Genomic DNA, 16051 nt, shown 5'->3' on the forward strand with positions numbered 1-16051 from the left:
TGGCGCTTTTGGAGTTCCTCCCGGTACTGGCGTTGAAGCCAGTACGGGTCCTGTCGGACAATGCCACGGCTGTGGCCTATGTCAACCGCCAGGGAGGTACCAAGAGCGCCCCTCTAGCCAAGGAAGCCATGAATCTATGCCAGTGGGCGGAAGCGAACCTGGAACAGCTGTCAGCGGCCCACATTGCCGGAGTCATGAATGTCAAGGCGGACTTTCTCAGTCGCCATACCTTGGATCCCGGAGAGTGGCAGTTATCGGCTCAGGCGTTCTTGGACATCACGAAGCGCTGGGGCCAGCCGAGCCTAGATCTGATGGCGTCATTGGCCAATTGCCAAGTGCCGCGCTTTTTCAGCAGAGGACGGGACCCTCGATCTCTGGGAGTAGATGCTCTTCTCCAACAGTGGCCGACACAAGAGCTTCTCTATGTGTTCCTGCACTGGCCCATGTTGGGCAGGGTACTAGACCGGGTGGCAAAGCATCCGGGCCGGATAATCCTGGTGGGTCTGGACTGGCCCAGACGTCCCTGGTATGCGGACTTGATCAGGCTCTCAGTGGACGACCCTCTGCAGCTGCCAGTGGAGCAGGGCCTGTTGCATCAGGGTCCCGTGGTGATGGAGGATCCCTCCCCCTTTGGTCTTACGGCCTGGCTATTGAGCGGCAGCGTCTGAGAAAGAAGGGCTTCTCAGACAAGGTCATCGCCACTATGCTAAGAGCGAGGAAGGGCTCTACTTCTACTGCTTACGCCAGGGTTTGGCGTACCTTTGCAGCATGGTGTGAAGCAGGCTCACTTTCTCCCTTCACTGCTCCAATTTCTTCAGTGCTGGCGTTCCTGCAAGTAGGTCTGGAGAAAGGCCTGTCGCTCAGTTCCCTTAAAGTCCAGGTAGCGGCTCTGGCTTGCTTCAGGGGCCGCCTGAAGGGTGCTTCCCTGGCTTCGCAGCCAGATGTGGTACGTTTTCTCAAGGGAGTTAATCACCTGCGCCCTCCTCTGCGCTCAGTGGTGCCTGCGTGGAATCTCAACCTGGTGCTAAGAGCCTTGCAGAAGCCGCCTTTTGAACCCTTGTCGAGGGCATCTCTGAAAGACCTGACGTTGAAAGCAGTCTTTTTGGTGGCTATCACTTCAGCCAGAAGAGTTTCCGAGCTCCAGGCACTCTCATGTCGAGAGCCTTTTCTGCAGTTCACTGAGGCAGGAGTGACTATTCGCACAGTGCCTTCCTTCCTGCTCAAAATTGTTTTCTCGCTTCCATGTGAATCAGCAGCTCTGTCTCCCTTCCTTTCGTAGGGAGGACTACCCAGAGGAATACTCTGCTCTCAAATATCTGGATGTGAGACGAGTCATCATCAGATACTTGGAAGTGACCAATGATTTCCGGAAATCGGATCATCTGTTTGTCCTGTTTGCAGGTCCTCGTAAGGGTCTGCAGGCTGCTAAGCCTACAGTGGCAAGATGGGTCAAGGAAGCCATTGCAGCGGCTTATGTGGCCGCGGGGAAGGTGCCGCCTATCCAGCTGAAGGCTCACTCCACTAGAGCTCAGGCGGCCTCGATGGCAGAGGCCGGGTCCGTCTCCTTGGAAGAGATTTGCAAGGCGGCAACTTGGGCATCGGCCCATACCTTCTCCAGGCATTACCGCTTGACTGTGGCTGCTCGGGCGGAGGCCCGGTTCGGAGCTTCAGTGTTGCGGTCAGGGATTTCTATGTCCCGCCCTGGGTGAGTACTGCTTCGGTACATCCCACTAGTCTATGGATTGATCAGCATGATGATATGGAAGGTAAAATTATGTATCATACCTGATAATTTTCTTTCCATTAATCATAGCTGATCAATCCATAGCCCCTCCCAGATATCTGTATTGTTTATATTCTGGTTGCATTTCAGGTTCAAGTTTAGTCTTCAGTTCCTGTTCAGGAGGACTTCGTGTTCAAGTTTTTCAATGGATTCTTCAAGAGTTGAGACGAATTTGTGTTACAGTGAGCTGCTGCATTCCTCTCCCCTCCATTTTACGGGGCTGGATTGAGACTTAAATTCTGCCGGCGCTCCCTCCCGCTTCGTGCGGCAGTAGGGCAGCTTTGTACCCCTCCCGCTTAGGCGGTGTTAGGGTCAGTCAGCTCCTCCCGCGGTTGCGGTTGCAGGATAAGCCAGATTCCCCCGCATCGGCGGGGTGGTGTCCCTCCCCCGCTCCGCGGGGATGAGCTAGACGGATTCCCCTCCCCCACTTGTGTGGGGATGAGCTGGGTTAATTCCCCTCCCCCGTTTCGGCGGTGGTGAGCTGGGCAGAGTGTCCCTTTGTGGGTGTAATTCTCTAAGTGCTGAGTCCTGCGGATGGAGCTTGGATATCGACATACTGAGGAGTTTCCGGCAGCACATGACCACATATAGGGAGGCAAAAGGATTGCTCTCTATCTCCACCTGCTGGTAGATGGACACAACCCACCAGTCTATGGATTGATCAGCTATGATTAATGGAAAGAAAATTATCAGGCATGATACATAATTTTACCTTTTGTTTCCTACCAGCAGATGGAGGTAGAGAGCTGACACTTCCTCTTGCTTCTCCTATAGGTTCCATGTGTTTATAGAGTTCCTAAAGCCAGATAAGATAGATCCTACCACCATTATAAAAGGACTCGACTACCATGAAGTGCCAGCATCCTCCAAGAGAGACTACAAGCTCACATTTTTCTCTCACAAAGAGGGACTATTCAATATCAAGGTATAGCAGCTCCAGCTTTTCCCAGGCATTGGTTATAATAGCTCCTGATTATTTATTTGTATACTTGATATACATAGTTTGGATTTTTGGTCTGTCCCTGACTTTAAGACCTTTTTTTTGGTTAATTTCACCCATTCATGTTATTAAAATCAGCTTTACATGTGTTAATTAGATTTTGTGCACGCTAATTTTTTAAGGAGCTCTGATGAAGCAAATATGTATTAATGAATGCAAATTCCTAATATATAAATAGATATTTATAGAAAATTGAACTAAATGGGCAGATTATCTTTCAACCAAACAATGTTTTCCAAACTATGGTGTCAGTATTCAGTGGGCAGCTGCTGCGTAAAGATCAACGGATGCTTATCTTTATATGGATTTTCATTCTTGCTACCTGTTTAAGTTTAACTACTGAATATGTGGTCCCAAACATAAATGGATAAGTTGGTCATTTAAACTGCCCTTTTTCTAAGCTGCGGCAAAAAATAACCATAGTTCACCCTTGTGTAGATTTTCCCCAAACACTAAGTCCATTTTTACCACAGCCATAAAAATGTCCTTTCTTTTTAAAAAAAAATTTTGTATTATTTGCCTTGCTGTAATGTAGGCGGTAAGGACACCATACACTATTCCTGCTCTAAAGTTAGTGCATGGTAATTTAGCTGCACCCACTCTCCGCCCTCAAAAAAATTGTAAATATTTTTTAGCATGCGTTTAGCGCACACATTTGCCACTTACCGTGAGACACCTGAGCACGTCCTGTGGTATGTCATTTTAAGTTGTGTTAGGCAAGCGTTAGCATCTATTGCAGCTTACTAAAAGAGTCCCTAAGTTAGCACAGCTATTTCTGCTGTCCAGAAATCATTCAAGATAAGCAGATAGCAACTGAATATTTATACTTTCTCCTTATCTTTTACCCTTGTCCCTGGAACCCATTCAACCCCTCCCAAGTTTTAAAACATATCTTTCGACTGGACATTAGGTTTTCTGTCCCAAAGTTATGCATTCTCCAGGCACAGATTTTCAGCATGAACATGTATGTGGTTTACATGGTCCTGTATAGAGGTATATAAGAATCTTTAAATAAACTCACAATTAACTGCATAAATCTTTTTGAACATTGCTCTCTAGATTTCCCAAATAATTAGATTATATGGCATGCTACTGATTTTGATACATCACAGGATATAATCCCTTTCTTTTGGTTTCTCTAACTTCAGGTAACCTTCCGTAATGAAACAACCCAGGAATATATATTTTACTTTGTCACATTCAAGGCCACTCCTCCTGGAATCATTAGTACCATCGAAATGGTGGCACCTGTACGACAGACTATCACTGCTACTTTGAAAGTGGAGAACCCATTAAGCATTCCAGTGACATTTAATATTGACTGCAAAGTGCCAGAAATCAACTCACCCCCACACTTTACAGTTCCTGCCCAGTCTGAGGTATGAATTGATTCCAAAGAAAAATGTGAGTTCTAGGTTTTGTGGCTTACTAGCCTCTTGGACTTAAGCACTGGCAAAAACAGTGACATTAATTATCAGGCAGCCCAAGTTGACAATAAAAGAACCCCTGCTTCTGTCTGATTGGATGGAAGTACACACATAAGAGAGGAAGAGCAGGCAAGACAGCCAGGCAGCCATAGTACGAAGCAGCAGTGCCAGTGTTTTACCCATGGAAATGGGCTATTTGAAAATTGCCCACCCTGTGTATGGGTAAAAAGTATGTATGTCATTCTACGGTGTACTTACTTGTAACCATATTTATCAGAGATGTCCTTCTAGGCAAGGATTGCAACAATGCATACATTTTTAGCCACATTCAGTAGACATGTTCCCAAAGTAGATATCTTGCTACTTTTAAAAGTGAACATATTTTTTAGTAAGAAAAGTATCCAACAGAAAATGTAGATGCAAATGCATATGGGAGCTTTAAGAACACATGCTTTCACTTTGAAAACTGGTGTAAAGTCCATGGGTAAAAAATATAATTTGTGTAATATGTGTAATGTAGCCCCCCTCCAGCACTGCTCTTCGCTCACTTCTACCGCCATGCCGAGCGGCTGCTTTTCCCCCTCAGGTGCATACTCGGTTTTGAAACCGAGTATGTGTGACGAGAGAAAAAAACAGCCGCAGGGGCAGGACAGGCATGGAGTGAAGAGCAGCACTGGATTCTTCCGCTGGTGGGGCCTCAGTATCCCCGCCAGCCACAAGGTACCTCTGTTGCGGCAGCGGTAATCCTGGAGGGAGGGGGCGGGAGCAGCGATGATCGGGGGCAGGGCAGCGGCCCTGCCCCGGGCCCGCCTCAGTCTCTCGGCGGCCCTGCCTGGGTGGGGATAGAAGATTGAGGGGAGAGAGTACAAGGCTGAAGGTTTGTCTAGGGTGCCTAATAGCTTTGCACCAGTTTACCCTACCAGTGTAATTTGGTTGCTACAAGTGAGCATGCATGCTCCCTAAAGCTAGTGGAGAAGGCAGCATTCCCAGTGTACTGTTGTATTGATCAGAATTATCCCAAGCAGGTAGCTAAAGCCTGTGTTTGTCATCAAATTCTCACAAATGCCTGAAGGCAACTTAGGACTGAAAAAAAAAATTTACAAATAACATCAGACAGACATGGTGCAAACAATTTGCTACACTATTTGAAACATATCATAGATAACAGATTTTGAAGAATTGTCAGGGGCCAGCTTAAAGAATTTATATATACAGGCCAATATTCAAAGGGACATATACAGTGGCCACTCCGCTCAGTGTTAATCCCACCTGTGACATGACACTCCCAGAAGTGACCCTCGGCAGTGCTACTGCCTTCATTGCCCCACTCCACTCTGTGTTGACTTCACCTGCGATGTGACGCTCCCAGAAGTGACCCCTGACACTGCTACTGCCTTCATTGTTCCATCCAGCTTGTGTTGACTCCACCTGCAATGTGACGCTCCTGGAAGTCATCCCCAGTAGACCCTTTAAACTGAAACCAATGGCCTCATTTGTGTTTTATCAATATTCTGCATTTGGCTATTGTGTTTTATTTTAACTTTCCTGAATGTATTTCTTTACCTTCTAGACACTGCTACTGCCTTCATTGATCCACCCTGCTCTACATTGACCCCACCTATGACATGATACTCCCAGAAGTGACCCCCAGTAGACCTTTTACTACTATAAATCACTACTACTATAAATCACTTCTATAGTGCTACCAGTTGTACGCAGCGCTTTACAATTGAACATGAAGAAAGACAGTCCCTGCTCAAAAGAGCTTACAATCTAAATCAGGACAAACAGTCAGGATCAATAAGGATAAGGGAAGGACAGACAGAAGGACACAAGGATAAGATAAAAGTGACAAGTCAGGAGTCGAAAGCAGCATCAAACAGGTAGGCCTTTAGCCGGATTTGAAGGCAGCCAGGGATGGAGCTAGACGTAATGGCTCAGGAAGCCTATTCCAGGCATAAGACCCTTTAAACTAAAACCCATGGCGGAATTTGCGTCACGGCGGCAAATGCACAAGGAGCAAGTCATGCTCTTTGGGGCGACTCTGGGGGCAGCTACAGAGGCGCTATTTCCCAGGTCTCTTTCTCGACTGGCCTTAAGGCACCCATTACTTTTAAGTTTCTTACTCTTAACTCTTTTTATGCCTTTCCTTTCCTCCTATCCTATTGCTGTTTACTGGAGTCTCTCTGCCTATTTGACTGTGTATGCACTGGTGTTACCTGTGTGCTTTGTTTTAGAATGCTGACAGTGATTGTCTCCGAGTTTTCTACACTTCCTCGGGAGCCCTGTTCTCTGTTTCTTTTGGATCATGTGATTGTTCTTTACCAACAATGCTGTCAGTGATTACCTCCGAGCAGAGAATGACACAGGGACAAAGTTTGTCCCTGTCCCCACCCCGTCCCTATGGGTTCTGTCTATGGACCATCCCCACCCCGTCCCTGTAGGCCCTGTCTCTGTCCCCACCCCATCCCTGTGGTCTCTGTCCTTATCTATAGAAGCCACAAACATTTATAATTTTATATTTAAATCTTTTTGTTAAAGTATAAAAAGGCGCAATATGCTGTGCAACTGTTGTGTATAAATTACAAATAGAAAACAATAATAACAACGAGCAGCTATAATTACCTCCCCCCCACACACACCACTACCCAATCTCAGCAATAGCTGACTTCTACTACCCCAAGGAATCTTAATCCACCCTGTTAAAATGTCCAAAGGTACAAAGTACACCCGTTCTGTATGCCCTTGAGCGGAGAAATATGCCCTATGAAGCACTGTTATGATTTTTTAATTTGTGGATAAATAAGAAGTCATCAACAATCTCAGGATTTAGTCTAGCTCTCCTGTCTTCCACAATCTTTCCTGCAATAGAAGATGTCTTCTTAGACGATGTGCTGGTAGCAGGATGTACAGGATCCCCCTTGCAAATTTTGCTAGTTGTGGGCAGCATGTTTGCTTTTTTTTCCAAAAAATCAAAATATCGTCTGCATCACTCAAACATAAATAACAGTCCAGTCTATAAACGGACTTCAACGTAGAAAATACAGAGACAAAGTTTGTCCCTGTCCCCATGGGCTCTGTCCCCATCCCCTCCCCGTCCCTGTGGGATCTGTCCCTGTCCCCACCCTGTCCCTGTGGGATGTCCCTTCCCCATCCCAGCGGTTACCGCGGGTCACCGTCCACATGTCATTCTCTACCTCTGAGTTTTCTACACTCCCTCGGGGACCCTGTGCTCTGTTTCTCCTGGATCATGTGATTGTCCTTTACTGACATAAACAAATGTGAAGCTGGAAGCTCCTTCATAGCTCACTATAACTCTCTTCCGCTCACTACTGCTCGAGCTATCTCTCTGCCCATTTGACTGTATATGCACTGGTGTTATCTGTGTGCTTTAGGATGCAGTCAGTGATTACCTCTGAGTTTCCTACACTCCCTGGGAGCCCTGTGCTCTGTTTCTCTTGGATCACGTGACTGTACTTTACGGATGTAAGCAACTCTCTTCCCCTCACTGCTGCTTGGGTGGGGAGATATATTTTCTTTTGGGTACCCTATTGCCCCAGTTTTTCTCCACATTAGATAATTCTGCATTTCTACCCTTCGGTTTGGAATACCAGCATAGCTCTGCTCCTTTCTCTTCTACTTCTGAGCCACTGCCTATTTCAGGTCTGTTGTGATTTCTCTGACACCTCGCGCGAGGCTTTACAGGGATTCCAAATCCCAGTTATTTTTGGACACCGACATCCATTCCCTACCAGGCCATTAGTTACTCCACAGGTACTTTATCTTTCTATGCTTTTGTCTCAGATTGAACCGCTGCTAGTTGAAGACAGTCTTTCCATAGGCCTTCTGAACTGCACTAGTCCAAGACCTCATACTCTCTACTAGCTCTAAGGTCCTCTGTTTCACTGAAACATGGCTCAGGCCTGGTAAGGAGGATCACATACTGAACTGCCTTCCCGATGGCTTTGATTTTATATCCCTAGAAAGACTGTCCAGAACTGGGGGCAGTTTGGCTATTCTTTTCTCTACTGATTTACAGATTATTGAGCTCTCTCCTTATTTTCCATTTCCAGAAGTTCTTACTGTTCGTATTTGTACACCTACCCCTCTAATTTTCCTATTGTTTTACTCTCCACCCTCTTTAACTAGTGCTCAGTGGGAAGCTTGCTCTCAGACAATTATGCAACTTTATGCTTTTCTAGTATTCTTATCGTGGGTGATCTTAATACCCATGTTGCTGACCCTATTCACCCCTGATCACGGCCTTTCCTGTCTTCCCTAACTGAGCTTGATTTACATCAGTGCGTTTCTTTCCCTACCCATCAGGCTGGTCACATGTTGGACCTGGTTATATCTTCAGTAAATTCTCCCCTGTCGCCATCTTCTTTCTCCTTTACTCATGTCCCCTAGTCCGATCACTTTCTTATCCATTTCTCCATCTCGTTATTTTTTTCCCAACTTCCTACCGCCACCAGTATGGTCTAGACGGTTGGGAGGCGGGGCTAGTGCTGGGCAGACTTATACGGTCTGTGCCAGGGCTGGTGGTTGGGAGGCGGGGATAGTGCTGGGTAGACTTATATGGTCTGTGCCAGAGCCGGTGGTGGGAGGCGGGGCTGGTGGTTGGGAGGCGGAGATAGTACTGGGCGGACTTATACGGTCTGTGCCCTGAAAAAGACAGGTACAAATTAAGGTAAGGTATACACAAAAAACTAGCACATATGAGTTTATCTTGTTGGGCAGACTGGATGGACCGTGCAGGTCTTTTTCTGCCGTCATCTACTATGTTACTATGTAGACACCTAGCTCATGTTGACTCTGATTCTATTTCCCCTTCACTGTTCTCTTTGCCTCTGACTTTGATAATCTGAACCTCGAGGACCAAGCATTTTGTTTCCATTCAGCATTGTTTTTTGCACTAGATCAGATTGCCCCTTTCAAACAGTCTAAACTTCCACACTAAAAAAACCTTGGTACCATAATAATCTTCGGTTATTTAAAAGAATCCTCCACCAGGCTGAACACAAATGGTATAAATCAAAATCTGAAACTTGATTTCCTCAATTTCAAAGCTAAACTTAAAAATTATAATTATCATCTACGGAGTGCAAAGTCAAAGTCACTTTACTTTAAAAGCCATCTCATTACAGTGCCTAACGCTTCCAAAGAGTTATTCACTATTTTTCGGACACTGACTTCTTCAGCCTAATCTACAATTTATTTATTTATTTATTTTATTTACTAGTAAAAAAGACCCGTTTCTTAACGCAATGAAACGGGCGCTAGCAATGTAATGAGTTCCTGCCATTAATGTTTCCACGGTTGTATTCTGAATATAATTGTTGTTTACATGTGTAAGATTTCTTTATATACAATATTTTTTGTGTAAACTGTGTTACAATGTGGTAAAAGTTTTCCTTGTTCAGGCCCTTCAATCAGTTTAACAATCACATCAGAAGAGCTCCTTACTCGTGAGAATGCAACATACAGTTGCCCATGTGAGAGACTGAGAGTGACAGTGTGTTTTACAGACAGTGTAAGAGAGAGATACACAGAGTGATTGTGTGTGTGTGTGTGTGTGTGTGTGTGTGTGTGTGTGTGTGTGTGTGTGTGTGTGTGAGTGATGTCTGTGTGTGTGTGTATGTATGTGTGGTGTGTGTGAGTGACAAAGTGATTAAATGTTTGTCTTCCCTTCCGTTCTGTGCACTTGCCTCCACTGATGTTCGTACCTCCCTGTATATGATTGTTTGTTAGAGATTCAATCCACTCCACTTCCCTCCTCCAAGTTCCGTTCTGTCTGATTGGTTCTTCGTTCCTGTGATGTCGCGTTTGTTTGCTTAGCAACTATGCAGCATTCCGTTTCATCGAAGTGAGGGCGGGGACAGTGAGAGCCAATGAAATGTTGAACTACAGACTTATGAACCCTACACTGCCACAGTGCCACAGAGTCAACTTCAGAATATTGGAGGTGCTTTTTATTATATAGGATTAGGATTTATTTACCGCCTTTTTGAAGGAATTCACTCATGGCGGTGTACAGTAAGAATAGATCAAACATGAGCAATAGGCAATTACAGCAGTAAAAATATTCAAGTAACAATGCCTATTAGATTGTAAGCTCTTTGAGCAGGGACTGTCTTTCTTCTATGTTTGTGCAGCGTTGCGTACACCTTGTAGCGCTATAGAAATGCTAAATAGTAATAGTAGTAATACAAAATATGGCATGGTATTCTACTTGCAATGACAACACAATGCGTAATAGAACATTATAATTGGTAGTGAAGGGTAAGGCAAAGTTGTAACATATAGATGAGTAAAGTAGGAAGAATTTGAAAGTAAGGTGACTGATTTGAAGAAAGTTGCACACGAGGTCAGAGAGATGGTTAAATATTATCTCAGTTAGGCTAGGAGTGGATAAACATGTCCCGCTGCAGTATGTGCAGCCCGAGTCAATCCTTGTGTGTGTGAGTGAGACTAACAAGTTAGTTACTTCTTCCATTAAAGGCTTGGTTGAAGAGCCAAGCTTTCACCTGCTTCCTGAAGTAGAGATAGTCTTGTGTTAAGCGGAGCCTTTCAGGCAATGCGTTTCAGAGTGTGGGGGCTACTCCGGAGAAGGCTCGCTTGCGGGTATCACATTGTGTAATATGTTTTGGAGAGGGTGTAGTTAGTGAAAGTCCTTGGGAGGACCCTAGTGTCTGTGGCGGTGTGTGGAGGATCATCCTATTCTTCAGATACTCGGGGTCATTTCCTTTCAGGGCCTTGAAGATCAGACATAGAGTTTTAAATTTAGCCCTGTATTGTACTGGTAGCCAATGAAGTTTTTGCAAAAATGGTGTGATGTGGTCATGTCGCTTGCAACCTTCTATGAGTCTTGCTGCTGCATTCTGAATCAACTGGAGCTGGTGCAGGCCCGTTGTAGTCAGACCATTGTATAGTGCATTGCAGTAATCTAGTCTTGATGTTACCATGGCATGCACAACTGGGATAAGATTTACCTTCTCGATGTAAGGAGAGAGGCAGTGTAGCTGTCGCAAAAAGTAGAAGCAGCTCTTGAAGGTTGCTTGGATTTGGGGAATCAGAGTATTTGTTGAATCTAACTGTATTCCAAGGTTCCTGACTTGTGATTTGAGGGGGAGTTCATACTTCCAAAAAGGGATTTTGATGTCAGGTATGTATCCACTTGTGTTAGGGACCCAGAGAAGCTCGGTTTTACTTCGGTTCAGGCAAAGTTTATCGTGTTTAGCCAATTCTTGAATTGATGTTAGACAAGTAATCAGTTTATTCAAGGCTATAGGTAAGTCAGGTTCAGTGGATATGAGTAGCTGTACATCATCCGCATAGATGTAGAACTGAGTGTCCATTGACTGAATCAGCTCAGCTAGTGGCTTGAGGTAGATATTGAACAGAATAGGTGACAGTATCGATCATTGTGGTACCCCGCAGGTCAGTGTCCATGGTGGTGATGAGTTGCTGCCAATCATTATGGATTGTTGCCTGTCTGATAGATAGGATCTGAACCAGGCAATTACTGTACCATTGATACCTGTTTCTGTCAGTCATGCTAGCAAGATATCATGATCCACAGTGTCAAAAGCTGCTGAGAAATCTAGCAGTACTAACATCGAGGCAAATCCCTTGTCGCGGTTTCTGTGAAGATCATCTAGCAGGGATACGAGGACTGTTTCTGTTCCATAACCGGTTCCGAATCCAGATTGATATGGATCTAGCCAGTTACTCTTTTCTAGCCATTCATTAAGTTGAACACAGACTGTTTGTTCTATGAGTTTCCCTAGAAACAGAATGTTGAATACTGGCCTGTAACTTTCAAGCACACACAACAAGTCATCATAGACTAAAAAAACCCCAAAATAGGTCTGTTTTTATTTTGTTCTCTTATATTTATCAATGCTTTTATTCACACATAATTCCAGCTCTAAAAAGTAAAAAAAAACACAAAATAACTTATCTTTTTGTGGAAGAGAGTCACTGACGAATCTGTCCTGCGTATAGACTCCGACAGTCCCGTTTCGTATTTCTTCCTCAGGGAACCCAGACGCGAACTTGTAAGAAAATTAAGTGACTAAAAAACGCTGGACAGGACGCTGATTTTTTTTTTCTGGACTAAGTTGGACTATTTTGATGTCCTTGTTTTGATATAGACAACACCACTCTGCTTGTTTGGATTTGACCTTCTATAAGGCCCATACTTGCCTGCTGCACTATCTTTGATGGGTAGGGATCAAGGGAGCAGGTAGTTGGTCGAAGGTCTCTTAGGAGTTTGTCAAGGCTCTCCTCTGTCATTAGTTTAAAAGTGTTCCATCTGTCTGTTAGGAGGGGGCGAGTTTGTGCATCCCTGGTTGACTGGTTGGGCACTGGGTGGGATTGCCTGTAAATCCTGGTGACGAATTTTAATATTGTTGGCAAAGTATGCAGCAAAATCACTGCAGTTCAGTTTAGACTGGGCAGGCTGGTTTTGTTGTGGGGGTTGCAGTAGGCTGTTTACTATACTGAACAGCTGCTTGGTTGAGTTGGCAGCCTGTGCAATGCATTGAGAGAAATACTGTTTTTTGGTTGCTGTTAAGGCTTGGCGGTACTTTGCCATGTGCTTCCTGCAGTTTAACCTGTCTTCATCCAGGTGAGATTTGCGCCATCTCTTTTCCAGTTTTCTTCCTTTGCGTTTAAGGATCCGAAGTTCTGGAGAAAACCAAGATGAGCGTTTGTGAGTGGGGCATAAGACATTTTTTAGTGGTGCTGTTTTCTCTAAGGTTTCTCTAAGGTCTTGGCTAGGTGTGTATTCCAGATGTCAACTTCTTCTCACACTATTGTCTTTTCATCTACATGTGGATAGTCCAAGGCCTCTAGGAAATTCTCAGCGGTCAGCTTTTTTTTTGTCTCTGATCTCCTTCCAAACTCTGGGAGGTGCCATTTGTTTCAGGTGGTCACTTAGGGAGAATTTAATTAGAAAATGGTCTAACCATGATAGGGGTGTTATTTCAATGCTGTTATCCCAGAATTCTGGGATGTCCACCCCTTTCTAGAATACCAGGTCTAGTATGTGACCCTTTTCGTGGGTTGGAGAATTGATCCCCTGTGTAAATCCTAGTGCTGTCATTGTGTCCAGAAAGGCAGCTGTGGTGGTATCTGGGGTTTTGATGTGTAGATTGAAGTCTCCCATGATCACCAGCCTAGGGTAATTCAGGGTCACTTGAGTAATCAGGTCTAGGAGTTCTTGCACATATAATGTGTTGTTACGAGGTGCTCTGTATACCATGAGCAGCCAGATTGGCTTCTCCTCTTCAAGTTGTATTAAAAGAGATTCTGATCCAAGTAGCTGGGGGATGGATATTCTGCGCAGTTTGATTGTGTCCCAAATCAAGACTGCTACCTCTCCACCCTGTCTTCCTGGTCTTGGTTGATGTTGGATGTTGAAACCTGTTGGGCATAGTTCAGCCAGTGGTAAACCCCCACTTTCATCTAGCCAGGTTTCACTTATTCCTAGGATGTCAAGATGCTGTTCATTTATGACATTATGAATCACCAAGGATTTCTTTGCAGCTGATCTGGCATTCACCTATAGTTCCCAAGGGTGGTCTGGGGGTGTTGTGGGTAGCTTTGGTGTGACAATGAGGTGATCATTTAAGTACTGTTATGTGGGTGTTTGACCTCTTGCACTTTTGCCTTCTCTTTGATTTGTGACGGTTTTGGTTTCCTCTCCCACACACCACTGAGATGCTTGCATGACATATTTTTGTGTCAGAAGCCAGTTAGGCAAATTTTCACTGGGTGGTGCTGCAATCCACTCTTTGGCGTACACCCTGTAGATCAGCAGTCTTCCTAGTTGGCAATGCAGGGTTAAGGCAGTGGTGTGCTGGTAAATTTTTAACAACAGGCTCTCTCCCCGGTCCACCTCGGCGCCCCCCGGTCCACCTCGCCCCGCCCCGTTCACCACTGCGCCCCCCCACCCACCTCTGCGCCCCCCCCCCCAAAAAAAAAAAAATTTGCAGAGCTGGCTATACCCGGGGGGGGGGGGGGGGGTGGCCAACACATTACTCTCTCCAGGAAAAAAAAATTAAATGATCCCAGGTTCCAATCTAATTCATGTTTAATATGGGATAAAATGCCATAAATAAGTAAATAAATATAAACTTTTAACATTCAGCACCTGATTCTCAAAGTGGACATATTCCAAACACTATAATGAAAATAAAATTATTTATTTTCTACCTTTGTTGTCTGGTGACTTTGTTTCTCTGATCATGCTGGTCCAGTATCTGATTCTGCTGCTCTCTATCTGTTCCCTTGACTCCGTTTCCATGGCTTCCTTTCCATTTATTTCTTTTCTTTCCTCCTTTCTTCTTCATTTCTGGTCCTCCGCATACTTGATTGTACAGTGGATCCAGCTTCTGCCTATTTTCTCCATCCATGTGCAGTTTCTCTCCTCACTTCCTTTTCCCTCATCTAATCTCCTTCCTCTATCTTCCCTCCATGTCCAGCATTTCTTCTCTCTCCCTTCCCTCCCCTCCATCCATGTCCAGAACACTGTCATACCGGGGTACAAATTATATCGTAGTGATAGGGTGAATCGGATTGGTGGAGGGGTAGCATTGTATATTAACGAGAGCCTTGAATCAAATAGATTGAAAATTCTGCAGGAAACAAAACACTCCTTGGAATCACTGTGGATTGAAATTCCATGTGCAAAGGGGAAAAGGATAGTGATAGGAGTGTACTACCGTCCGCCTGGCCAGGACGAACAGACGGATGCGGAAATGTTAAAGGAAATCAGGGACGCAAACAAACTGGGCAACACAATAATAATGGGGGATTTCAATTACCCGCATATAGACTGGGTTAATGTAACATCTGTACACGCAAGGGACATAAGATTTCTTGATGAAATCAAGGACAGCTTCATGGAACAGCTAGTTCAGGAGCCGACAAGAGAAGGAAAAATACTAGACTTAGTCCTTAGTGGTGCTCATGATCTAGTGCAGGGGGTAACGATACGAGGGCCGCTTGATAACAGTGATCATAATATGATCGGTTTTGATATTGGCATTGAAGGAAGTGAAACTAGGAAATCAAGTACGCTAGCGTTTAACTATAGAAAAGGTGATTACGACAAAATGAGAAAAATGGTGAAAAAAAGACTGAAAGGAGCAGCTCGCAGAGTAAAAAACTTGCATCAGGCTTGGATGCTGTTTAAAAACACCATCCTGGAGGTTCAGGACAAATATATTCCACGTATTAGAAAAAAGGGAAAAAAGACTAAACGTCAGCCGGCGTGGCTAAACAGTAAGATAAAGGAAATCATTAGAGCCAAAAAACAATCCTTCAGAAAGTGGAGAAGAGAACCACTGAAAGTAACAGGATAGATCATAAGGAATGCCAAGCCAAATGCAAAGCGGAGATAAGGAGGGCAAAAAAGGACTTTGAGAAGAAATTAGCGTTGGAAGCAAAAATACATAGTAAAATTTTTTTTAGATACATTAAAAGCAGGAAACCGGCCAAAGAGTCGGTTGGGCCGCTGGACGAAAATGGTGTTAAAGGGGCGATCAAGGAGGACAAAGCCGTAGCGGAGAAATTAAATGAATTCTTTGCTTCGGTCTTCACCGAGGAGGATTTGGGGGGGACACCGGTGCCGGAAAGAATATTTGAAGCGGGGGAGTCGGAGAAACTAAACAAATTCTCTGTAACCTTGGAGGATGTAATGGGTCAGTTCAGCAAGCTGAAGAGTAGTAAACCACCGGGACCTGATGGTATTCATCCCAGAGTATTAATAGAACTAAAAAATGAACTTGCGGAGCTACTGTTAGAAATATGCAATCTGTCCCTAAAATCGAG

The 16051-nt window shown here is 44.7% G+C and overlaps 1 protein-coding gene across 1 annotated transcript in view; it reads left to right on the forward strand.

Moving 5' to 3' along the window:
- The window catches only part of HYDIN (HYDIN axonemal central pair apparatus protein), a 2443906-nt gene that overhangs the window by 2401904 nt on the left and 25951 nt on the right, over window positions 1-16051 (forward strand). Inside the window, exons 106-107 of the mRNA XM_030205004.1 lie at window positions 2558-2708; window positions 3932-4162. Coding sequence (XP_030060864.1) covers window positions 2558-2708; window positions 3932-4162 — 382 coding nt within the window. The remainder of the gene's footprint in view (window positions 1-2557; window positions 2709-3931; window positions 4163-16051) is intronic.

The sequence above is a fragment of the Microcaecilia unicolor genome, chromosome 5, assembly GCF_901765095.1.
Source record: "Microcaecilia unicolor chromosome 5, aMicUni1.1, whole genome shotgun sequence".
NCBI lineage: Eukaryota > Metazoa > Chordata > Amphibia > Gymnophiona > Siphonopidae > Microcaecilia > Microcaecilia unicolor.